The sequence below is a fragment of the Varanus komodoensis genome, unplaced genomic scaffold, assembly GCF_004798865.1.
Source record: "Varanus komodoensis strain SLA01 unplaced genomic scaffold, ASM479886v1 scaffold105, whole genome shotgun sequence".
Taxonomy (NCBI): domain Eukaryota; kingdom Metazoa; phylum Chordata; class Lepidosauria; order Squamata; family Varanidae; genus Varanus; species Varanus komodoensis.
In genome coordinates, this window is record NW_025335297.1 from 1,280,553 (window position 1) to 1,306,744 (window position 26,192).

Consider the following 26,192-nt stretch of genomic DNA (forward strand, 5'->3'; position numbering starts at 1 on the left):
GATTCCATGATTGTTGCTATAAATGGCCCAGAGAGCTTTGGCTATGGGCTGTACAAAATGTAATAATAGTAATAATAATAATAATAATAAAAAGCCACTGAAACACCCTTGCCTGAAACCTTGAAGATCTGCCACTGGCCACTGTCAGCAATCCTGGGCTAGATGGACCAGTGACCTTATACTCTAAGGCAGCTCACAAGGAGCCTTACAATCTAGAAAAGCCCTAAGAGGAAATGGAGGAAGACATGAGGGGATTGGTAGCAGTGCCTTTCCATAATCTTCATTGCTCTCAGTTACAAAAGAAGAGCGTCTTTTTCACAAATCCATTTGGTTACAGCAGTGCAAGCTTCTAATATCACCTTGTTCAACTTCAGCATCCCACAGCTGTTTGCCTGAGCAGGGCCTGTTACTTCCAACCTGCAGAGACAAAAAAGAAGAGAAAACTCAAAGTGTCAAAGCCTCTTCCTCACCTTGAAGGGAAGTTGCCTCTTCAACATACGTTGACTGTTTTGAGCTTTCAAGCCTTGGCTGCTATTTTCCTCCATGTCCACTGTGGTAAGTGGGGTTTACTTTGTAACATGCGTGGTTTACAGACACTCATTGCGCTGCATGTTGATGCTCTGGCTCCTCACTAGCCATACCTGCAGTGACTTATTATCAATTGGTTACCCTCTTGCTGCAGAACTGGAATTCTGACAAACTCTCGGAAGTGGAAAACAAAAACTGAAAAAGTGTGGGTGAGCACATGTGCATGAGAGAGAGAGAGAGAGAGAGAGAGAGAGAGAGAGAGAGAGAGAGAGAGAGAGAGAGAGAGAATAAACAGAACAAGTGTTGAACCCTCAACAAAAGCAGTCCACAGCACAACATTGATTGATTGATCATATTGTAAGCACCTGAAAAATAAAAAAGGCGTTGCATAGGAGAAAACAGCTCAAGGGGAAGCAAGTGCAGAGGACTGCGTAGCTCTGCTACTTTCTCTCTCCAGGCCTACAGAGTTTGCAAGAGACCCTCCCACTCTGCTCTTATATGCTGGGGGAGTGGCAGGAAAGGAGCTCGCAGAGTCATGGCAGAGTGAAAGGATGATGCCATGGTGGAGCTGATGAGAGCCACAGGTTAGAGATTTCTGCAGTGGGGACACTGAAGGGGACTTTTCCTGTCCTTAAATGTCCCCCTATAGGGGATGCCAGTGACGTGAGAGTCATTTTTGCATCACCTCTGACCGGTCCGGTCCTGAGTTCACCCAATAAGCTAACCACCAGGCCAAAAGAGGTGTGACTGGCCTTACTTAGGCAGCACCCCTCCTTGGTGCCAGGTGACTGCACAGCTTTCTACAAACACTCAGCCCTTTACACATCCTGAAGTTCTTCCTCTGAACAATTGCCACACTGATATTCCAAGCATTGCTCAGAAGTCCCCTCCAGTTTGCTTGCTTGGCGCTGGCCTCCATGGTTCAGGACTGAGATGAAAAGGAAAGGACTGGAGGAAGGCTCAAGTCCACCTTCTGCCAACATGAAAGGCTTGAACTATAGCATTCAAAACTGTTCTGAAAAACCCAGCTGAGTATAGCGGAAGAACTGAAGAATCAGTGGTCCTCTAACTGACGTTGGACTACAGCTCTCATCATCCCTGACCATTGGCCATGCTGATGGGAACTAGAGTCCAACAACATCTGGAGGGCTGCAAGTTCCCTGTCCCTGTCATAGAATGGATAATCAACTTGAAGTTTAGGTAGTTGTACATCCAAAGTGAAGATAAGAGTAAGGATTAGATGTGGAATCTGGAAGGTGGACTCTTCCAACACAGCAAATTTACCTGCCAAAACTCACATTAATGGTAGGAGAAAAATACTCACAGTGTTGTATTTAACGGGGAGCCATCTATCCAGGACCATTCCTGTGCACCTGATATGGTTGTCAGGCCAATCCACAGAAGATGCGCTCCATCAGTGATGCGTCGAATGAAGTCCTGTTGTAGACATGTTAATAAATCTAGAGATTCTAGAATATGCATTCATATGTTACAACAGTTTAGTGATAAATGTTGAAGAGCAGGAGCTTATCATAACTTGGGATGTGTGGCCCACCAGATGTTTTGACCTCTCACTTCCATCAAGCCTAGCAGGCACAGCCAATGATGAAGGACTGGCCAAAATACCTGGAGTCCCAAAAGCTGCCCAAAGCAAAGGGCGGAAATACATAACATAATACAGTGGTACTTCTGCTCATGAATGCCTCAGTTCATGACCAAATTGGATCGCAAACAAAAATTTCATAAAAATGTTAACTCAGATGGTGAACTCCACATTGGGTGGTGACTGCAATCGTGGCCATCTCCCCACTCCCCCCCACTCCCCCCACCAAGTGGGGAGATGGCCACGATCGTGCTGGGGGTGGGGGAAGATGGCCAGATCACTTCCATCTTTCCTGCAGGAGCATGCCTGTGATTGCACCTGTCTTTCCTGCACGAATGCAACTGTGATCTCAGCCATCTCCCACCCCGCAACACGATTGCACCTGTCTCCCCCCCTAGAGTGCACCCGCATTCATGCCCATCTCTCCCCCCCGCAGCGCACCTGCAATCGTGCCCATCTCCTCCCCCGCCCCCAGCACGTCAGGATGACGGGCACGTGCAGGGATGACGGGCACAATCGCGGTCATGCTGGAGGGGGGTGGCCGTGCTCATGCTCAGGGTGTGGGGGGGAGATGGCCGTGATCTTTGTTGTTCTTTGTCACTTTGCTTCACGTTTTTCTGATTAAAGAATAGTTACAGAACGGATGAACCTTATTTACCCTTATGGGGAAATTTACCCTTATGGGGAACCCCCCATGACCCTTATGGGGAAATTTAACTTGGCTCATGACCAATTTGGATCATGACCAGAGTCCTGGAACGGATTAAGTTCGTGAGCCAAGGTACCACTGTGGCTGTTTAATGGGCCAGCACAACTGCAGCCCTGTGCGTAGATGCCTAGGAGAAAGCTCCACAGAACTCAGTAGGACTTGCTTCTGACTGCAAGGCTCAACTTGTACAGTGCACAGAGCTTAAGCACATCTCCAGCCAGCTGAAATGCAATCTTTAGCTTGAATGAGAAATTCAAGCCCCTTTGCAAAGAACTTAGCATGTAAAACAGCCTTCCCCAACCTGGTGGCTCCCAAGGGCATTCGTACTGCAACTCCCAGAATTCCCATCCAGCAGGGCCATTGACTGGGAATTCTGGGTGTTGCAGACCAAACTTGCCTGGAAGGCCTAAGGTTGGGGAAGGTGGATTTTAAAGGCTAATGTGAAATGGGAACCACCCCAAAGAAAAGATGCACACAGCCTCTGTTTGGTGGCTTTCCTCTGCCTTCATGGATGTTCATCTGCCACAATCAACAGAACTGGAAGTTCTCATTATCCGAAGGGTCTGAAGCTACATTCCTTCTCCATCACACCATGGTGTATTCAAGGCAATTGGTCTTTAGGTTAGACAGACCACAATTTAAGGCAATAAGCTACGCATGCTGTTGGAAAATAAAGATCCAAGTAAAGCTTATTGAGGAAAATACACGGGTGTGTGTGTGTGTGGTTTGCATAAGATTCAGTATGGTCTCAGTATCCAGAAGCAACCTTTCCCCAATTTCAGAACAAGAGAGATCTGGCGCAGGTTAATATCAGGGAACTCTGGGGTTCTAATCAGAAGCAGCCTTCTGATACAGAGTAACTCATCTCTACAAAGTATTCTCAATGTGTTTAGGATCTCACAGATGATGCAAGATGTATCCAGCTAAGCAGCTACCCAGTCAGAGTGCAGGAATTTGCTACAAAGCAGCGAGCCTGAAATGTGGCAGCCGGGCAGAGTTTCTGAATGATTTCACAACCGCTCACATAAGGAAGTTGAAACAGAGAAGAAGATAGCACCCTTCCATAAAGTTTCCAGAATTTACTGTTTTGTCATGTCAATACCCTGCCATTACTCATATTTTCCAATCTATTATTCCACGAACGGCTAGCTGATCTTCAGTATTGTTCCATGTATGAAATCTTCAAGCTGTCATTGTGACACAATGTCATTTTTCTATCCTCAGCTACTCTGTACCCGTTATGTGACTAGAAGTTTATAAAACGCATGTTCTAGAAGCTTGTAGTTGGTTTCATCCTCTACATGGCAGCACTGTTCATGAGGTTTGTCTCCTCAGAGGGTACCTGAGGGCTCAATCTAATAAACGGCTGAGGTTTTAACAAAATCTGTCTCCCTGTTAACCTGAATGTACATTTTCATGGCTGGTGACTCAAGACGTCCTGACAATGGCTAACTGGAGCATGCTGGAAATTGTAGGCTTTTTTCCTATCTAAACATGCATAACATTGCAGCCTTAATCTCAGTGTTTAATCACACACAGTCACAATAGGTGCAATCCTGCATCCTCGGAGACTGGCTTCTCATAAGAAGGCCGCTCCTCTGCTCTTGGTGTGCCTCTGGAAATCACATGCTGCATCTTGGCTGTCCCCATCTTGGCAGAGTGACTCAGGACTGAAGAAGGGGAAGCATTTGGGGCAGCAGACAGGAAATCGGACAGAAGAACGTGTGGTGTTGTATGGGTGGGACTCTGGGGCAGATGTCCAAGGTGCTTCTCAGCAGAAGGGCCCACAGAGCATGAAGACTCACTTCCAACAGTCTGAAGTGAGTGAAGTCATGGACATCCCTGTCTGAAGACGGGCTTCCCGGTAGGAGAATTAAGTCTGGACTAAAATTCCGTTCCTACACAGCCATGAGGGCCAGTCCTTCACTGCCGCATGGCACTTGCATACCGGTGTGGGGGTAAGCATTTCTCGCCCTGAGGTGAGGTGTGTGGGTGCATCTGCTTAGAGGCTGCCAAGGTGTTGGTTGGCTCAGTGTCCTACTTTACACAGCACTGTCCTGTTTCCGAAGAGATGCCCCCTGTTTGAAAGGGTGTGTGGCTGCAGCCTGGGATAAAGCCAAGGGACCCTAAAGAGGGAGAGCGCAGCAGGGGCCTTGAAGCTGCCCATCAACCATTTGCTCCCTTTCTTGGCACTGCATAACTGGTTGCCTTCCTGTGTGGCATTCCTACGGCACTTCAGGATTTGGAGTTTATACTTTCTGAGTTTATACTTTCTTCATATGTGAAGCCACTTCTCTACCCTCCTCACTTATGTAGGTTTCAGGATTGCACCCCTTGAGTCCATGTATTTAAAAATAAAATACTTCCGAATTTGAGATGGTACCTGGAGTGTGTGATCACCTGTGTTTTAATGTGCATGTACCTTGTGCACACACTCCAAAACAGTAAAAACTGCAGTGTTGTGGAAACTCAGAGTATAATTCAAGTCTGAGTATAATCTGAGTAATTTATACTGGTCATGGGATTCAGATTTTCTTAGCACCCAACTAGGACTGCTTAGATAATGGATTATTTTCGTGGTGCAGAAAACAACACCCCTCCCAACAAGACACATCTATGGCATGAAGCTATTCATCAGTATTTACCAGTTCTTCCTTGTTGTGGAACACTGCAAGTTGTGAATTTTTGGCTGCACAGATGTTTTGACTCTTGTTCCATGTTTGTTTTTCATCAGAAGTCCAATAGCATTTGTTCTCATAAAGCATCCAGTTTTTTGGGCAGAGTTTGCACTTTAAATTATCTGTTTGTGGAGGGAGGGGGAGATGAAGACTGACATTTGCACACTTCATTCAAAATATTGTAGGTTTTTCTATTGATCTCCAACTTGTTATAAGCCAATTCATGAAATTAGACATGATGGCAACTTTCTTAAGCACAAGTATCTTTTTCTTCCTTCCTTCCTTTCTTTCTATAACAACAACAACAACAACAATAGCAACAGCAGCAGCCATAAAAATGTTGGTTGCAACCCTTTATATCTGGGATTGTGGCTCCTGAGATGTTTTGGAGTAAAAAATCTCTCATCCATCATCTTTTGCTATGTTTGCTAGGACTGAAGGGAGCTGTGGGCAAAAACAACCCCTCAATTCAGATTCAGGGTCTGAGATATCCCTCTTGAAATACTGCATTTTATGCAGAGCAGGCCCAGTCCCTACTGTCCAATTTAAATCAAGTCCTACAAGTTTCCATAGCTTCATTTCTGCATGCAAACAACCTCAACACATGCCAGGTTCAGAAACAAAAGAGCAGACAGTGCATGGGCCTGAATGCAAGCCCAATCAGTACTTGCTAAAGTCCTACTGACTTCAGTGGGAAAGTTAAGTGCATCTATTTCTTTCCCTTTTGCTCTCTTGTGCCGGAATCAATGGAACTTGATTGTGCTCACCAGTAAAATGTAACCTTAAAGTTTAAGCTGAAACATAAACATCTTAACTTGAACTGGGTTGTACCAGTGCTGCTGTTCTAAAAATGGTCAGCGAAAGCACTGAAGTTACCTGCTGAATGATTTTGGTGATGTGAATTGCAGAGAAACTTGCGCAAAGTCTGGCAGTTGTCTGGGCAGGAGTTCGGTTGCATTTCATTGCTGGGTCCTTGAAAGGAACTGGTCTTCCCCAGAGCATCTGTTGCTTCCTTCCTCTGCAAAACTTTGAATGAGACCTCAGTTTAAGTAATAAAGATTATGTGTTCAAGGGTTTTTTGTTTAATCCATCTCCAGTGGAATTATAGAAAATGTTATCTCATACTAACCCTGTCCCCTGGAATTGCTATCTTTTGTTCACATCTTCTTACGGTGAAGGCAGACTGATCTGATGCCTCTTTCCAGTGTTTTCTGTCTTGTTCTATCATGTTTTTTTAAACTAATTGTACTGTGTTGACCTGACCTGATTTGTATACTCTCTCTTTGTATATGCACATGAATGCAACAATGCAACTGGATTGTACTACATTAGCAGGCAGTTTACTGCAACTGTCCTTGATCACCTTTTCCAGTGGAGCTTTGATGGGTGTTGTGCAGTTGCAGTATCTCACAATGGCATTCTGGGTGTACTGGAAGCCCTGAAGGCAATTGCAGTAGTGGCTGTCCACTACTGCAGTTCTTTGAAAGGAAGCTTCTACTGCCACAGTCACTATCCTTGTTTTACCTCAAGTGTGTTTGTCTACCTATTCCTGCACCCGAGGGGAATACATAGAAGGGACTAGTGCCCCCCACAAAATATAGGGGGAACCAGAAGGGCCCATGCCAAGCGTCTACTGATATCTGGAACTGGCCCTATTGACAGGCAAAATGTTATTGAAATGTTTCAGGGCTACTGTGCCTTTAATTAAAAGTTTCCTCCTCAAGTTTCCTTCTGCTTCCTGTTCAATGTGTGTGTGTGGTGGGGTTTCTTGGTGTTAACTGTCCCTGCATTAGGCAGCTGCTGTTTATGGCAGCAGAAATGGAGCTTTCATTTTTTTTTCATTTAATATTTATAGTCTACAGTTCTTTCTCAAAGGAAGCAATATAGTCAGCAGGGAAAAACCCAATACAACAGTATTTGTCTTGAAACAGATAATTCATTTAATCATTTTATTTATTTATTTAGGATATTTGTATGCTGTCCTTTGCAAGAGCCTCAGGACGGCTTACACAAATAAAATACAAATATCTAACATAACATAAATTAATTAATGACCCACTCTGGCTGCAAATAAAATATGATGATAAAATTCAATATTAAAACTTATTAAAATATTGATTAAATAAAAAGGTCTTAACCTGGCGCCGAAAAACATATAATGACGGCACCAGGTGGACCTCTCTGGGGAGCGCATTCCATAGACAGGGCACCACCGCAGAGAAGACCCTCCTCCAGGTACTTTGCCTCCTAATATCTTTCACAGACAGTTCCCAGAGGAGGGCTTCTGCTGCCGATCTCAGGGGGTGGGAGGGCAAATAGGGAAGAAGGCGTTCCTTTAGGTATCCTGGTCCCAAGCAGTTTAGGGCTTTATAGGTAATAACCAGCACCTTGAATTGAGCCTGGACTTCGATGGGAAGCCAATGGAGCTGATAGAGGACTGGGGTTATATGAGAATAACGCCCAGTCTCCGACAGCATCCTGGCAGCTCTGTTTTGCACCATCTGAAGTATCCAGACTGTCTTCAAGGGCAGCCCCACGTAAAGTGCATTACAGAAATCCAACCAGGAAGTAACCAATGCATGTGTTACTGTTGCTAGGCAATCTTCCTCCAGGTAAGGATGCAGCTGATGGATTAGCCGAAGCTGAAGGAAAGCACTCCTCGCCACCGCTGTCACTTGAGCTTCCAAGGACAGCTCCAGGTTGAGGAGCACTCCCAAGCTGTGGACCCTGTCCTTTAGAGGGAGTGCAACCCCGTCCAGGGCAAGGCCCAAGTCATCTACCCAGGAGCTCGAATCACCTGATTAGTATTTGGTAATCATCACACCAAATACCTATTAAAATAATATCATGATATAATGTACCTATAAAATTCATGCTTAATTACGTAGCATGACCTGTTCTCCCCTGCAGAGGAGGGCAGAATGCGCTCCAACAGAGCAAAGCTCAGGGAACCAGGGTTCCATTTGGATGCCAGGAAGCCCTTCTGACAGTCAGGACCCCGAGGGTGTGGAATGGGCTTCCACGGGCGGTGGTTGAGGCCCCATCGGTGCGGGTGTTCAATGATAGGCTAGACATGCACATGGTGGGCATGTCATGAGCAGAACCAACTGGAGCCGGGGGTCAGACTAGAAGGCCCGGGAAGCCCCTTCTGACTCACTCATTCTATGAATTATTGTGCACATGGGCAACAGGGACTGACTGATTAAGAGACAATTTATAACTAATTCCCCAATCATGCTGCACAGGAAGCAACGATAGGGGCAGAAGCTGCAGTGAGACAGTCTTTCTTCAGTGGGACTGACTTCTGAAAGAGCATGATAAAAGAATCCCGACCAGAGGAAAGGGCATTGCTGGAAAATATTGTACTATATTAAATGTTGTGTACAGATTTAATTCTGCTTCCAATTCTGGAAAACAATACCCTAGTCACAAAGTGTTGCAGCCATTTTTCATTATCACTGACAATTTGTGAAATTGCTCCCCCCCTTCAGCTTTTTGCATCTACTTTTTTAATGCAATGGCTTGCGTTCTTATATGTGAAGATACGGTTATTGGTTGCTTGGAATTTTCATAGCTTGCAGAGCAGCAAACATGCCAGGTTTTTTTTTAAATCTAATGTCAACAATTATGAAAAATCTAAATTTTGTTTCGAGGGGGTCATCACTCACTCTACTATTTAGCATATCAAACAAGAACTTTGAGTATGAGAGAAAATCATGGCTAATTATAAACAGCTTGTTTATTTGTTTTTTAAATAAATGTTGGTTCAAGACAAACCCTTCCCTGAAGATTTCATAACCAAGCATAACCAGTCTTGAAGCAATAGACTCTTATACCAGTGCAGCTGTTTTTGGATCTATGAGCTAATCTCTTGTGGAGTAATACAAATTCAACCTAGGTCAGGTTTTTAAAAAAATAATTCAAAACCATCTTGACCATATAAAGGAACTATTTCCCCTTCTCAGCATATCCACCCATTCTTTCTTCAGCTTCCCTCATTAGAGAAATGGGCAGCCTCCCATCTGAACTTGTGATTTCACAACTTTAGTACAGGCAGGCATCATAGGGCAAAAGGTCTATTCTCCCGTACCGTTCTAACTTCCGATCCAGCGCCAAAATAACTAACTGGCTGTACCTATGAAGGCAGCCAGGATTCCTCCTACAGTGAGATGCAGGGGAGGGACTTGCCCTCATTATTCCACAAACAAAATCCTGGGCACATGCCAAAAATAATTTATCTGGTACACCATCGGAATTCACCCATTCTGGGGACATTTGCACACAACAGACTTAAAACTTTTTTCCCCCAACAAAAACAGCGATTCCCTCTCTGCTGGGGAATCCTGGGAACTGTAGTTCTGTAATGGGGGGCAGCCAACTAGGGATGAGTCACAAAGAAGATGCCACAGCGCCATCTCACCAAACTACAATCCTTTGGGAGGGACCCAGGCTATTTGACAATGTTGGAAAGTCAAGGCACATCTGTTGGCCTGACTTGGGGTCAGAGGCTGAAGGCCCCTTAAGGAGGGAGGGGGTGGGTTTCTTGGTAAACTAGAGATCAACCCTAGCTAGATGAGTTATGGCTGAACTAATTGTAGCATAGATAAGTTTGAGCTGGTTTAAGCACAGAAGGTGATCAACAGGGCATGACTGCACTAGAGTCTGATGGCACGGGAGGAAAACTACAGGAATTAAAACATCAATTTATGATCAAGATAAGAAGAATTATGGCAGGATGAAAGGAATACAATAGGGGCCTTTTAGGAAACTGTGCTTGAAGGAAGGTATAAAAAAACCTGTGAAATGTTTATTCAGGGAGAATGATTTGGGATTTACTCCATGCTCCGCTTTCTTTCTATTCATAAAGCTGAATAAAAACCATGTTTCATCTCATTCCATCTCTAGACCCTTCAATGGGCTATTGAGTTCTGAGTCCTCAGTCCCTGGAAGCAAATCGGGCAGCACATTGGTAGGAGATACAGGGGCTATGTCTTGGCCTGCATCCACACTGCTACTGTTGCCCGGGAATGCTTTCAGATGGAGGATTCCTGGTGCTCCCAGTCAAAAGGCACAGGGTGGCCATTTTGCCATTCCCTCCCTAACAGATTTTCTGTGGTAAGAAAAGGCACAAGGGGCTTACAAATAGAATCCAGTCTTATTCAGCATTTGCAGCAGGGCAGCAACACATAAAAAGTCTTTATTTATTGTAAGATCATCCGGATACTTTTATTGTAAGATCATCCTGAGACTATTTGGTAGTGGATGGTATAGAAAAGTTTCAAGTAAATAAATAATAAATAAAATGTGGGTGCACTGCTAGTCTTGGCTTTATGCCACGCTTACACAACTTGGTTTGACATGTCAGTGCTTTCCCTGTTCTTTCCTGAGTTGTTGGGAATTCTGAGGCAGCGAGAAGGTTTCCAAAGCCTTATTTTCTGAGGCACTGCACAAGAACTCAGAAGTTGTCTAAAGGAGAACACATAACCTTTCATGAAGGACACCATGAAATCTAGGCCTCAAATGACTCACCCCAAATGCTCAGCACTATCACGGCTGCAAAGAGAACAAGGATTGTGGTGCATCCAAACCCAAGAAGGCATCGATGGCATCGAGGGTGTCTCAGGAAGATCCCTGCAAGAGCCAAGGGTAAGTGGATCAGGTTAATTTCATTTATTCCTTTGATTGCATTTTGTACTGCCCAATAACTGACACTCTGGGCTGTTTGCAGCAGCACTGTTTACAATTTAAAACTGGTTTTGAAAACATGAGAAAAGCCCTGCTGGCTCAGAGGAAAAATCCATCTTGAGTGGCATCTTGGATACCAGCTGCTGGAGAACCAGGAGGCCATGCGTAATCTTCATGACTGGTAGCCATAGATAGCCTTGTGAGAAATGAAATGTTACTAAGTGTTAAGGGTGAAAAACAGGAATAGGGCAGGATCATTGAAGTCTCTTGTGGGAATTCATCGCTGGGTCACGCTGTAGTTACGTACGCCACGACAGCCAATAGTATTGTAATTTAGCTGTGTAACCATATAAGGCTTGTAACTATATAAGGCTTGTAACCATATAAAGCTATTTGTAAGCTTCGTGTATTCTGCGTCTGCGCAAAGCACTAGGGTGTTGGCCGCCTGTACTCGACGACCAATTGGTTGTATGCAAATGCCTATGTAAAGCTGTGTAGTAATAAAAGGAGGTGCCGGAGGGGAGGGGGAAGTTTTTTCTTCTTTTTTCTTCCCCTGCAACTAAAACCGAGCATGCTCTGTAACTGATCTCCGGACTGCAGTTTTTCTTTCTCTCGTGTAACTTTCTCGCGCCATTGTCGGAGCTGGACTCTGACAAGTGGTGCCCCGTGTGAGGCAAACGGATTGCCTCGATTCAACCTTCGGCTGCAAAGCTGACGGTTCCCGCGATCGTCAACTCCCCACGCCCGGCAAGGGTTTCAGGCGCCACGCATCTTCGGATCCCGGGTGAGTGTGACTGGTCAAGTTAGAACGCCACTGAAATGGGCTCCTCATTGTCTACCGAGCAACAGGCGTTTAAACACGACCTCCATTTTTTACTTACTAAAGAGGGACATTCTGTCACTGAAAAGGAGGTCGAAGAATTAATTAAAGCAATTGATGATGTTTACCCCTGGGTACCCGAGTCCGGCATGCTAAAGCTGGAGGATTGGTGTAAAATTGGTACATGTTTTCAAGATCATCCCCACATAACATCAAGAATCTTGTTTACATGGTGCAAAGTCCGCGCTTGTTTAAAAGGACTAACACCAACTAATATATTGTTTAACCAACAATTGGAAACTGGGACCATTCCGTCTGCACCGCTGCCGCAGTTATTACCACCTGCACCGCCCCCAATACCCAAGCCCCCTCCAAAATATGAGGGGCACCACCACTTTCCGCCATCAAAACCGCCTGACGATTTGGGATCGGATAATGAGGAACCTGTCATAACCCTGGCTCCTGCTATGCAGCGTACAGCCGCTTTAGCCGCTGCCTTGCAAACAGCAATTATGGAGGAAGGGGATCCGGGATCACAAGAGATCCCAGCAGCGTTTCCGGTGCTCAGAGGGGCCCCCAGGGGAAGAGGCATGCAAGCTGTCCCGGATAGATATGAACCCTTACCATTGCAGACATTGAAGGAGTTACAGCGGTCTATTCGGGATAATGGCATACAGGCCCCATATACCAGGGCTTTGTTGGAAAGCATGTCCCTCCAGAGGCTAACGCCAACGGATTGGAAAATGATTCTCCGCTCTCTCCTCCCCCCTGCCCAAGGTCTCCTTTGTATGGAGGCCTGGCGGCAAGAGGCAGCTGTGCAAACATACCAAAATGCAATGAATAATATCAATATTACGGAAGATATGCTGCTAGGAGAGGGAGCCTTTGCAACGGCCGTACAACAAGTTGCATTAACAGATCAAGCCCTAAGTCAAGTGGCTAATATAGTCATTAAAGCCTGGAAAAAAATTCCGGAACCTGGAGATAATTCTTTGTCCAGCTTCGCTAATATAAGACAAGGTGCCGTGGAGCCATATACAGAATTCATTAATAGACTAATGCAGGCAGTGGAACGCCAAATTGACAGTCCTAGAGCCCGAAAATTATTGCTCAAGCAGCTAGCGTTTGAAAATGCAAATGAGGACTGTAAGACGGCCCCCACACCTATTTATAATAATCCAGATACCGATATACAATCTATGCTTCGGGTGTGCCAGAATGTTGGTTCGCAAACTCATAAGGCACGTTTGCTTGCAGCTGCAGTACAGACATTTCAACAGTCTAATAATCCTGCTGCTGGAAAGAAATGTTTTGGGTATGGCAAAGAAGGCCATTTCCGGGCACACTGCCGTTCTGTTCAAAGAAGCGCGGCCCGTCCTTCGAAAAAATGCCCTATTTGCCAGAAGGGTTTCCATTGGGCCAACCAGTGTCGCTCACGCCCCGAGGCGGGACAACAAGGATCCGGCAGTAGCCAGGGAAACGAGAGGAAGGGCCAACCCCGGGCCCAGGGAAAACAATAGGGGAACTGCAGAGTAATTCGTTTCCTGAGCTGGCCTTGGGGGCAGAGTGGCCATTTTGCAGCCTGTCAAATCCTCGCCTCCACACTATAGGAGATGATCAAAAGCCACATGAGTATAACCCAGGTTGTTCTGGACTACCTGTGGTTCTTGCTTCATCGGTTACGCTCAATCCGGGGTTTGCCGTGCCTGTACCTGCTCGAGTATCCCACCCGGTACCTGCAGGTCATATTGGTTTATTACTTCCTATAATGGGCCTGGATCATTGGCATGTGGTTCCTGGACTATATGAGCCATCCGGTTCAACAGACGTTGTGCTGCATCTCTGGGCCACTATGCATATGGAAGTTCTGGCAGAATCACCCGTGGCTCGTATGATTTTGATACCATTGTCAAGCGAAAGGGACTCTCGGCAGTCTTGCCAGCCTATGCCGAGTAATTTGCAAACTACTCCCATTGCTATGGCAACTATCCAATTGACAACGGACAGACCTTATTTATCTGTCACCATGGCAGGACGCTGTATAAAAGGGATGCTGGATTCAGGGGCAGATGTGACTGTTATAGCAAAAAAGGACTGGCCTGACAAGTTCCCCACAGTTCCTGCATCGCTTGTTTATGGAGTGGGAGGCTTTACAGCTGCTTCCCGAAGTGTACAGCAAATTACTTTTCACTCTGAAGGCCGCATCGTGACTTTACGACCTTTAATAATGGACATCCCAATTACCTTATGGGGCAGAGATTTACTTTCCTCCTTAGGAGCTACCATCAGTACAAATTTATCCTAAGGGCCTCCCCCTCAGCGCCACTGCATGAATTGCCCATCCAATGGAAAACAAATGCGCCAGTATGGGTAGACCAGTGGCCGCTGCCTTTACAAAAGCTCCAGGTGGTGGAGGCCCTTATTCAGGAGCAACTTCAGTTGGGTCATATTCAGCCTAGTTCCAGCCCATGGAATACACCAATTTTTGTGATAAAAAAGAAGTCAGGAAAATGGCGATTACGACAAGATTTAAGAAAAGTGAATGAATGTATGCAAGTGATGGGACCTGTTCAATGTGGGATGCCAAATCCAAACTTGATCCCACAAAATTATAAATTGAAAATTATTGACTTGAAAGACTGTTTTCTTAATATATTACTAGTCCCTCAAGATCGGGAAAAAATTGCATTTACAGTTCCAGTGCTGAACAACGATCGCCCTACGCAAAGATATGAGTGGTGTGTTTTGCCTCAAGGAATGGCAAATTCTCCCACCCTCTGTCAGCTATTTGTTGCTTTGGCCCTGCAACCATTTCGATCAGCATTTCTGGACTTAATGGTGTATCATTACATGGATGACATCTTAATAGCAGGAAAAAATGTTGATAAATGTCACCTGGACTTTCTCGTTGTTTCGTTGGAAGCATATGGACTTTATGTAGCACCAGAAAAGGTCCAAGAAGTCCCTCCGTTCAAATACTTGGGACACCAGCTCTCGGAGAAGGCCTCAGTGCCAGTGTTGCCACAGTTTCATATTCCAGAAACATTGACTTTGGTACAGCTCCAAAGTTTGCTGGGGAATATTAACTGGGCTAGGCCATCTTTAGCCCTTACTACTGATGACCTTTCACCACTATTTTTGGCCCTGACAAGTCATTCATCTCCAGCAGATAAAATCCCTGTCACTCCAGAAATGAAAACTGCTTTTAGATTACTTGCTCAAAGGCTTCGTGTTCGGGCAGTTGATCAGCTGCCAAACGAGGATTCACAATTGTCTTGTTTTATTTTGTCAACACCATTATTACCAACAGCCATTCTTTACGTGCCCAAAGATAAAGAGACAATCTGCATAATAGAATGGATCTATTTGCCACATACACCATCACGAAATTTATATCCTTGGATAACAGCAGTGTCAGACTTGTTCTTTAAAGCCCGGAATAGAACATTACAGCTTTCTGGAAAAGATATTGACTGTGTGTTTTTTCCTTTTAACCAGGGGGAAGTAGAACGATTGTTGGTGACATCTTCAGAGTTTCAAGTTGCATTCGCCGGATTTTTAGGGAGAGTGCTCCATAATCCACCGAAGGATAAACGTTTGCAGCTATTTTCACAGATTTCATATAAATTAACCTCCTGCTTTTCTTTACAGCCACTGTCACATGCAATAACTTTGTTTACAGATGGTTCTCCTACCCGAGGAGTGGTTACTTGGCAGATGCCAGATGGCTCTTGGTCATCGAAGTTCACTGAAAATCAATCATCAGCACAGCGGTCTGAACTAGCAGCTGTAATTTTAGCATTTCAATTGTTTGCGCAAGAAGATTTTAATCTTATTGTAGATACTCAATACGTTTATAAGTTGTTGCTACATTTACCATTGTCATATTTGTCACCTGCTATTGATAGAGAACTTTATGGAATGTTTTGCAAGCTGCAACAATTGATCCAAGAACGATCATATTTCTGCTATGTGGCTCATATTAGATCCCATACAGGATTCTCAGGCTTATTGGCAGAAGGAAATGCTCGAGCTGATGGTGCACTTAAACAGAATGTTTTTTCTTTATTTGATGACCCCATCCTATCTCATGATACATTTCATCAGTCAGCTAAAGTTTTGCATAAAATGTTTTCTATTCCTATGTCACAAGCAAGGGACATTGTATCAGCCTGCCCATCATGTTGTAAATCACCGATAAACTTTCCTTTCGATGCAGTGAACCCTCGAGGAACGCAAGCTAATCAGACTTGGCAAATGGATGTTACTCATGTACCATCGTTGGCTCCTTTCAATAAGTTACATTTAACTGTTGGTTCCTTCTCAGGATTTATTTGGGCAACACCCATGAAGGGGGAAACATCAAGACATGTTATTCAACATTGCATCAGGACATTTGCTGTAATGGGGAAACCATTGGCTATAAAAACGGACAATGGCCCATCATATTGTTCTCATTCATTTTCAGAATTCTGCAATTTGTGGGGAATAAAGTTATCTCGTGGTATTCCTTTTAATTCTACAGGTCAAGCTATTGTGGAAAGAGCACACCTCACCTTCAAATCTGTGCTGTATAAGCAGACGGAAGGGAGAGGGATATCCACCGTTGATATACCAACTGTTGTAGCTAAGGTCCTTTATACCTTGAATTTTTTGTTCACTCCCCATAATAGGTCTCATACACCTGTTGAGCTTCATTTCAGGACTGAAGAACAACTTCCACGACTGCTTGTGAGCTATCGAAAATTACCTGATCCTAAGTGGAAGGGACCTGTGCCGTTGATAACTTGGGGCCGTGGATATGCCGCGGTAGCCTTGGATAACGGCCCCCTTTGGATTCTTGCGAGATGCGTCCGCCCATGGAGGTCTTTGTCCGGGTGTCTGTGATCCTCCTTTTTGTCACCGTTGCCCGGGCGGGATGGCATAAGAACGTTTTTCACCAACTGGTCCATGACATCTTGTCATCTTTTAATCAATCCGAATGTTGGGTTTGTTCCCATGGCCCGTCTTCCGCCCTTCAGGGATGGCCGGTGGTGCCCACTGCCACGCTGAACATTACGGGCTACGCTGCCTTTAGAGTGCGCAAGTCTCCTTGTACTTAATAGAGCCGGTGTCGATTTCTCGACGCCTCTCAGTTCGTCCTTACCAGGAAATCCTCCTGGCCTACTGCGAGCCTTTGTTTTCGCTGGCACAATTCTACTCCTTCAGGGTATTTTACCTATATGGACACTAGTAACAAATAAGTCCAGGTGCCGATACCCCGTGCCGCAGTGGGGGATTATCCTTTTTGTAAATTCACTCTTGATCTTTGTGATGACTGCGTTAGCGGAAACCCCTGCAATACCACCATTAATAATGCCTCGCTTGGCCTTTCCATTGCTCGACAGCGCGAATGCCAAGCCACTTTGAATGGGTCCATGAGCGGTTGGTCAATCTTCATCGCCCTCACGGAGCAGGCTTTTATGCACGGTGGAGCTTACATCCATGGCCTGCCTGATGGGTACTTTTGGGCGTGCAGTGAATGGGCCGGCTCGGTTCTGTCGGCTGTATGGAATGGCACCTGCACTATTGCTACGGTGGCACCTGAGGGTCTGGCGTTTCATCCTAAGGACCAGCCCCCTGCTGCATGGGACCCTCACTTCCGTTGGTCTCGTCCTAAACGCGCCTATGACAAAAAGTTGGGATATGACCCTGATGATACTTATTTGACAGAAGGGGAACGCTTCGTAGCTATTGCTTTTCCCCATTATGGGGTGGCTCGCAATGTTAAACAGCTCCGTATTCTTTCCTATAATTTAGAGGCCCTGGCCAATGTTACCACAGTGGGCTTGGAGACCCTCCAGGTCGAGATTGAGTCCCTCGCGGGACAGCTTGCCCAACATAAATTAGCCTTAGATTATCTCCTTAGCAAGGAGGGTGGCCTCTGTTTTTGGTTGAACACCACCTGCTGTCATTTTATTAATCGTTCTGGTGCCATAGAGACAGACATAGCTAAACTGCATGAGATTGCCCACCAGGTTCACAAAACGTACTCCACCCCTGGCATGTCATGGTGGACCTGGCTCTGGTCTTGGTTGCCTGATCTTTCCTGGCTTCGGTCCCTAATCATGTCTGTTATCATTGTTGCTGTGCTTTTAATCATGCTATGTTGCTGTATCCAGTGCGTTCCTGCACTCCTTAATACTTTTAGGAGCTGTTGCACTCGCATGCCCTCCCCGCCGACTGGCCTTACAGGGAAGCAACTATATCAAGTGAAATATCACGTTTTGAACTCGCGTGATGATGAAGATCATAATCCTCTGCTTCCTCCTTATGAGGATGTGGGGTACCCCCCGCTTGTTCGTAGAGGTTCTTTGGAATCATCTCTTCCTGACGTATACAATTAGCAAAAATTGACTTCGCCAGTGCAGAAGTGATTGTCCATTTAAATAAACAAAACGGAGGAGATGTGGGAATTCATCGCTGGGTCACACTGTAGTTACGTACGCCACGACAGCCAATAGTATTGTAATTTAGCTGTGTAACCATATAAGGCTTGTAACCATATAAAGCTATTTGTAAGCTTTGTGTATTCTGTGTCTGCGCAAAGCACTAGGGTGTTGGCCGCCTGTACTCGATGACCAATTGGTTGTATGCAAATGCCTATGTAAAGCTGTGTAGTAATAACAGGAGGTGCCAGAGGGGAGGGGGAAGATTTTTCTTCTTTGTTCTTCCCCTGCAACTAAAACCGAGCATGCTCTGTAACTGATCTCCGGACTGCAGTTTTTCTTTCTCTCGTGTAACTTTCTCGCGCCGTTGTCGGAGCTGGACTCCGACAGTCTCTTAAGGTAAAAAAAGCCTGAGAATCAAAACATGTAAATGGTTGTTCTAAGAGTAATAGTGCTTCTTATATAAAAAGTTCCGAAAAATACCAGAAGGGGTAAAATTGGGGGACAGTGGTAAAACTGTCACCTTCAGTGGAGGAAAGCAGACAATGGATTACTTTACAATTGGTGATAAGGAGCCTGGAGAAAGGCCTGTTTTCATTATCTCATCCTCCCCACAAGATTTAAGAAACATTTTGGCCTCAAGTAAGAATTTTCAAGGCCACTTCGGCCTGTTGACCTCTTAGAAGGTACTGCTTAATAGGCTCATGAATAGTAAACGACACACCTCTCATAGGTAATAGGCTCATTAGCATGAACATGGGATGTATGAGTGGGAGGGGGAAACATATTAAGGAGTAGTATGATATAGGCAGATGGGGAAGATTGTGACTTCTTAGTAACCAGCCAATGGCAAAGCGGGGATAGTGTTGAGCATCGGGGAAAGGAATGTATAAAATCTCTTGTAAACAGTAAAAGATTGCTCTTTGTTTCTCAGACTACTGAGGCATTGAGCCAGCCTTTGCAAACGCTTTTTGTATGGAATAAACTGCTTGTACCTACTCAAATCCTGTCTCAAGGAGTTTTAAATCTCACAGCCTTATTCTCTAGGAATTCGTCTAATTCCCCTTTTAAAGTCATTTAAATTGGTGGCCGGCACTGCATCTTGTGATAGTGAATTCCGTAGTTTCTCTATGCATTGTGTGAAGGACTCTCTTTTATCAGTCCTGAATCTCCCAAAATCTGTTTCATGGGATGCTCCCAGTGGGTTCTAGCATTAGGAGAGGGGAGAAAAATAGCTCCTCCTCCATTTCCTTCCACACAGTATGGCAGTGTTTATTTATCTGACACGCTTCTCTTTTCTTTTTGTGTGCTGAATCACTAATAGATAAACACAGTGCAAGGAAAGACCACCCAAACCAAATTGTGGCAGTGAATTCCCTAGTTTAACTCCATGCTTTGTGAAGTGGTGCTTTCTTTTCTCTTTCCAGACACTCCTCACAATCATTTCCATCAGATGGTTTGAATTCTCATCTTGTGAGCAAGGGAGAAAAACTCTTCTCTTTCTGTACATCATACCTCCTTTTGTAAAACCTCTGTAATCCCATCGTCCTCTTATTTGCCCTTTTTTCTAAAGATGAAGGCCCTTGACATTGCAAGCTTTCCTCATGGGGGAATTGCTCCAGCCGCCTGATCATTTTGGTTGTCCTTTTCTTCACCCTTTCGAGTTCTACAGTGTCCTTTTTTGAGGTGTGGTGACAGTACACAGAATTGAGAAAATGATCACAACATTGATTTGCATAAAGAAATTACAATACTGAAGTTTTATTCTTAATTACGATCCCTACTGTGGGAGACATCTAAAGATCTATAACATGGAATACAGTTTAATTCATATCCCCATGATAAATAACCTTACAAAGGAATGCTGATTTACAACTATGGAAAAAGAAGGTAAGTCGAAAGGTCAGAAATTATGGCTGATAGGATTCATTATCATTGAAGCAAAGATTCAGCAAAGATTCTTCTCAGCTTTTGAAATGTGGTTTAAAAATTGTGGTCAACACAGGATGTGTCTGGCATGCATCCCGTTTATCTGTGTCAAAGCATGCTAATCAATTTAAAAAATCACATTTTAATGACTAACAGATTTAAGGTGCAACCCTATGCATGTTTTCACAGGAAAAAGCCCTGCAACTCTAGCCAGCTCATGTATAGGACTGAGCTCTTATTGTGCCATAAGCTTTCATGGGCCAGGCCAGACATTGGAACAACCAAGAGCGATCCCTAATCTTTATTCCCTGAATGTGTCTTGCATACTCTTGTATGAAATTTGAATATTAAAGCTAAAAGGCATTTAAAACCATGTTCTAAGTTTATACAAGAGACCTGGTACGAGTGTGCACTGCATTCCCCCGAAGCAGGAGGTCTGTATGTGATCTGCCAAAATGTATTTGAACCAACAGGTGCATGCCTTTATCTTGGTCCATATGTGTGGATGCTTTCATAACAGGGGAATCTGGTAGTCACAACTGCTTCCTGCAAACTCCTAGACTGTGAGAACATGTCTGTGCTTATTTGTACCTGCAAAGGGTATGAATGTGATATTCATTCTGAGCAGGCAGGTAGGCAAACACAGTGAAAAGTGAATATTTTGGGATGAAGAGCATGTACAACCCCAAATCTGCTAATCCCCTCTTATGCTGGTTTTGGGCTGCCACTCGCAAATGTGAAAAGGGCACATTCTAGATTTATAGTTAACACAGAACCCCATAGTTAACACAGAACCCCAGCCCAGCATTTTCATATGTCCTCCAATCTTCCAAGTTCATAATCCCCTTATACACATTTCTGGTCTGGCCCCACATGGAATGTTGCTTTAGTTTTGGTTGCTTTACCTGAAAGGGGGCATTATTGAGCTGGAAAAGTGCAGAGAAGGGTAGCTAATTATGAAAAGGCTACAGCAACTTCTTTACGAAGAGCAGCTGCAATAACTGGGATTGTTTAGCTTAGAAAAACGGTTAGTCAGGGGGGATATGATAGAGGTCTTTAAAATTATGCACGGTGTGGAGAAAGCAGAGAGGGAGACATTTCCCCCTCTCTGATGAGACAAGACACTGAGGTCATCCCATGAAGCTAATTGGTGGGAGGTTTAACACAGATCAAAGCAAGTACTTCACACAGCATATAGTTAAATTATGGAATTTGCTGCCACAGGAAGTGTGATGGGCACCAATCAGGACAGCTTTAAAAAGGAATTGGATAGATTCATGAGGAAGGAGGCTATTGGTGGCTCCTAGCCTTGCTGGCTGTGTGCTGTCTCCTTGACCAGAGGCAGCATGCCTCCTCCCCTAGTTTCTGAGGAGCTTGGCAGGAGTAAGTCTTGCACACATCCTGCTCGAGGGATTGCAGAATCACAGAATCATAGAATAGTAGAGTTGGAAGGGGCCAAGAAGGCTATCGGGTCCAGGCCCCTACTGTTGCAGGACACCAGTTTACACCATTCCACTCAGATGGCTGTCCAGTTTCTTTTTGAACGTCTCCAGTGCGGGAGAGCCCACCACCTCTCTAGGCAGCTGGTTCCACTGTTGTATTGCTCTGACAATGAGGAAGCTTTTCCTGATGTCTCGCCTGAATCTGGATTGAACTTGTGGGCAGCTCTTCAGCCATGTGAATAGAGTGACAAACTGGATGGACCATTGATCGGATCCAGCATGGCTTTTCTTTTTCTTATGGTCTCAAAAAAGGATTTGAATATTTGGTTTCTGTACTGATCATAAATCCTGGGCTGAACATGTGCCCAGAAGCTCCTTGTTCTTTAATTTCTCGTGTAAGTCTGCCTACTCCAATACTTTGCATGCGGATCAAGTTCTCAGTGTCCTAATTAAAAGGTGGACCCTGAAATCCTGAAGTCTGCCACCCCTGCTGTGACACACACTTGCACCAAGAAAAAAAGATCAAGGAATGGAAAATTGCTCCATATTCTACAGGAAATGAGAAAAGCCCCCTCAGACTCAAGAGTCAATTTCATCAGGGGGCAAATTCTTTCCTAGCATCTCTTGTGTCAACATGTCATAACAAGAGCTTTTTTACACATCTACCCACAGTGTCTTCAAAAAGGAAAAAGGAGGAGTTGGCATTTGAAGTACTGACAAGTGCTAAACTATCAAGTGAGAGTTCTGTTTGCTCTGAAAAATATTTTTCTGTCTCCACCCTTACATTAAAGAATATAGAATGAGCATAGGTGTCCACTAATCTTAGCTTTTGCAACAAATGATTAGGGATGATGGGATCTGTAGTCTAGAACACAGCTTTTCAGCTGTGGCCTGAAAAGTACCAACTTGGGGAAGGGTCCATTATGGAAAAAGACCATTTTTGGTAGCTGCCTCACGTCTCCATAACATGTACTTTCAGTCCAAAACCAATTGCTCTCGCTCTTGCTTTCTACCCCTGCCCTTCTCCTCTTGCTTTGGACTTTTTTTTCCCAAACCAGATTGAATTTATTCCACCAGCCCAGTTTTGAATTTGCTTATAACTGACCACCAAATGAATTTGTCTGTATACTTGGGCTGCTCACATGCCTGTCACTGTCAGGTTTCACAGACCTTCATCCATGCTAAAGACTTTGTCATGGTTACAACTCTCAAAAAACTCTACTTCCATTTTCTGCAACATTTTTGCTGTAGCTACCAAATTTTGTGGGTTAACAGAAGGAATTAGATATTCTGACAATATACTTGTGAAGCTTGTCAAAACTCATTGTGTCTTCATGGTACCACTTCTGGTTGGCAAATACCAAAACTGGTAGTAGCCATTCAAATGGCATCCATTGGCGGGATCCAGGGATAGCAATATTAACACAGGTTTCTCTTCCCTGTACTTTTTGATGGAAAAAAACCCGTTTACTGTACTCTGACCTTGACTCATTTACATCACTGTATGGAGGGCATAGACTGACATTGTTTTCCAATGTGTATCCCCATAGTGTTATCTGTCTTTTTATTACAGGAAAAAATATGGAAGGAAAGATGTGAAACCTTTCTACACTAGGCATTTATCACGTGGTTGTTATACCTTACTAACAGTGGCATACAGGTTCTTACGACAAAATTGTGACCCTACAGTTTAACTGGTGTGACTACAGACTGCTTTAGCAAGCATTTTTAGAGCAGAGAAAATGCAGTATTGTAAAAGAGAAAGGTAGTGCTGTTTACTCTTGTGTATTTGTGTTACTCCACTATGACCCAATGCCACCTAAAGGTTATGTGGTGGGAAAACAGGAAACACTCCCTGTGTGGTGCTTAGATCAAATTTCTGTGCTGGAATAGAAAGCTGATGCAGTGAACTAAAAGCTGATTAATCTCAGCATTTAATCATACACAGTCACAATAGGTGCAATCCTGCATCCTCGGAGACTGGCTTCTCATAAGAAGGCCGCTCCTCTGCTCTTGGTGTGCCTCTGGAAATCACATGCTGCATCTTGGCTGTCCCCATCTTGGCAGAGTGACTCAGGACTGAAGAAGGGGAAGCATTTGGGGTAACAGACAGGAAATTGGACAGAAGAATGTGTGGTGTTGTATGGGTGGGACTCTGGGGCAGATGTCCAAGATGCTTCTCAGCAGAAGGGCCCACAGAGCATGAAGACTCACTTCCAACAGTCTGAAGTGAGTGAAGTCATGGACATCCCTGTCTGAAGACGGGCTTCCCGGTAGGAGAATTAAGTCTGGACTAAAATTCCGTTCCTACACAGCCATGAGGGCCAGTCCTTCACTGCCGCATGGCACTTGCATACCGGTGTGGGGATAAGCATTTCTCGCCCTGAGGTGAGGTGTGTGGGTGCATCTGCTTAGAGGCTGCCAAGGTGTTGGTTGGCTCAGTGTCCTACTTTACACAGCACTGTCCTGTTTCCGAAGAGATGCCCCCTGTTTGAAAGGGTGTGTGGCTGCAGCCTGGGATAAAGCCAAGGGACCCTAAAGAGAGCGCAGCAGGGGCCTCGAAGCTGCCCCTGGGCCTTCCTCCAAACTGAACATAATTATTCAGTTATGAAAGCTTCTTATTTATTAAAAGCTTTTCTATCCCATCCCCTACAGAACATCTAGGGATGGCTTACAATAAATAAACAGAACAGAACAGAATAGAACACACTCCATCTTGGTAGTCCCTTTGAGGGTGCTACCTTCTTGCCACATCTATTTCCTGTATGTCTGAATAAACTGTGAATGTTCTGTTGATTGTACAGCCCCAGCAATGTCTCAAAGGGTTTTTACGCTCGTGTCTCAAGAGACTTCTGTTCTCTCCAGCCATTGATCAGTAATACAGATGACCATCCAGTCAGGTGGGAAATGTAGAGAAGCCTGAAGAACCAAAAAAGAGCTCAGCTGGCTGTACGTAGTCCAGCATCTTCTTCACCCAGTGGCCAACCAGCTGCCCATGGGAAATCCACAAGCAGGACATGAGTGCAGTAGTGCTCTCCTGCCCATGTTCCCCAGCAGTAGGTGTACATAGACATGTGTTTCTGATGGTGGAGCTAGCATAGATCCATCAGGACTGCTAGTCATTGAGAAGACACCCAACATTTATTCCATATTAGAATGCACAGCAGGAAAAGAATCCATACTGTATTTGCATTAATACAGATTTCCATGAAACCTACCTGTGAAAAACCTTGCTACATGGTAAGTTGGTTGCATTCGCCCTAAGATGCCGAGTTCCCTAGCAAGGTTCCTAAGTTGGAATAGCTTGGATGGTAACAACCCAGACATCTCAGATTCCTACAAATGCTGTTGCTTACCTTGCAGTTGAGATTCAGGTTGGAATCTTGATGGCTCTTTCCTTGGGCGGAAGTTAAAGTAACAGGATGTACCTTCCATTTGACAAGCAGCTTGAGCAGGACGTGATTCCCTAATCATGGTATAAAATAAGCGAGGTGGAGGAGCGCTCCTGTGATCCCAAGCTCAACTCTGCATGTGAAGCAGCTTCAACTTCTCTGAGGTGAGCAGAAGATCTTACAGGAAGTGGGGCCTCTGAGCTCTTGACCACCTGTTGACACCTCTGATTGAAGCTTTTGATTACTCAAGGTTGCCAACAGCAATTGTTAAGAATTGAAATCAAACAGGTTTCTGTTTCAGGTTCAGAACATCACTTCTGGGGAGATAAAGTCCCACTTCTGGTATACTGGTGAACTTCTGCCTTGCTTCTCCAATTCCTCTGTAGCTTGCAGCTTTTGTGCCATTTTCATTTATAAAATTGCTAAGTTTAGATTGTGGACTCCTTGGATCAGATTCCTCTCTTTTGTTTACATTGTCCCATAAAGTGCTACGTGCATTAGTGATGCTGTGTTCATAAATATTTTTTCTTTTAGTGGGATTGCCATATCTTGAAGGACTGGTAAAGCCTTTTAGAGCATGTGCCAGTGTGCTGTAGTGGTCAAGAGCCTGGGGCTGGGACTCAGGCGATCTGGGTTCTAGTCCCCGCTCGGCCATGGAGCCACCTGGGTGACTTTGGGCCAGCCCAACCCACCTCACAGGGTTGTTGTTGTGGGGATAAGATGGAGGAGGAGAATGATGGAAGCTGCCTTGAGCCCTTTGTAGGAAAAAGGCAGGATATAAATCCAAAAATAAATAAATACATGATCCAATATCCTCCGCCCTTAATGTACATAACCCTCTGAACACAGAGACTTATGTGCACCCAGTACAAGGCTGTTAATCTCATTCACCATAATAAAAGTGCTTTAAAGTAGGTCAGTTGGGGAAATGGATTATAGAGACATCAGGGTGGCTATACATTAAATTCCTACAGGCAC

General features: G+C 44.7%; 1 protein-coding gene across 1 annotated transcript; it reads right to left on the reverse strand.

Annotated features, from left to right (window-relative positions):
- LOC123017944 (killer cell lectin-like receptor subfamily B member 1B allele C) lies at positions 1–25,751 on the reverse strand. Its single transcript, XM_044419636.1, has 6 exons — positions 25,179–25,751; positions 11,048–11,149; positions 6,395–6,544; positions 5,486–5,640; positions 1,853–1,965; positions 1–417 (listed from the first exon to the last, which is right to left on the reverse strand). The coding sequence occupies exons 1-6, from the start codon at positions 25,294–25,296 to the stop codon at positions 294–296; spliced, it is 762 nt and encodes a 253-aa protein (XP_044275571.1). The 5' UTR covers positions 25,297–25,751; the 3' UTR covers positions 1–293.
- Positions 25,752–26,192: the final 441 nt, after the last annotated feature.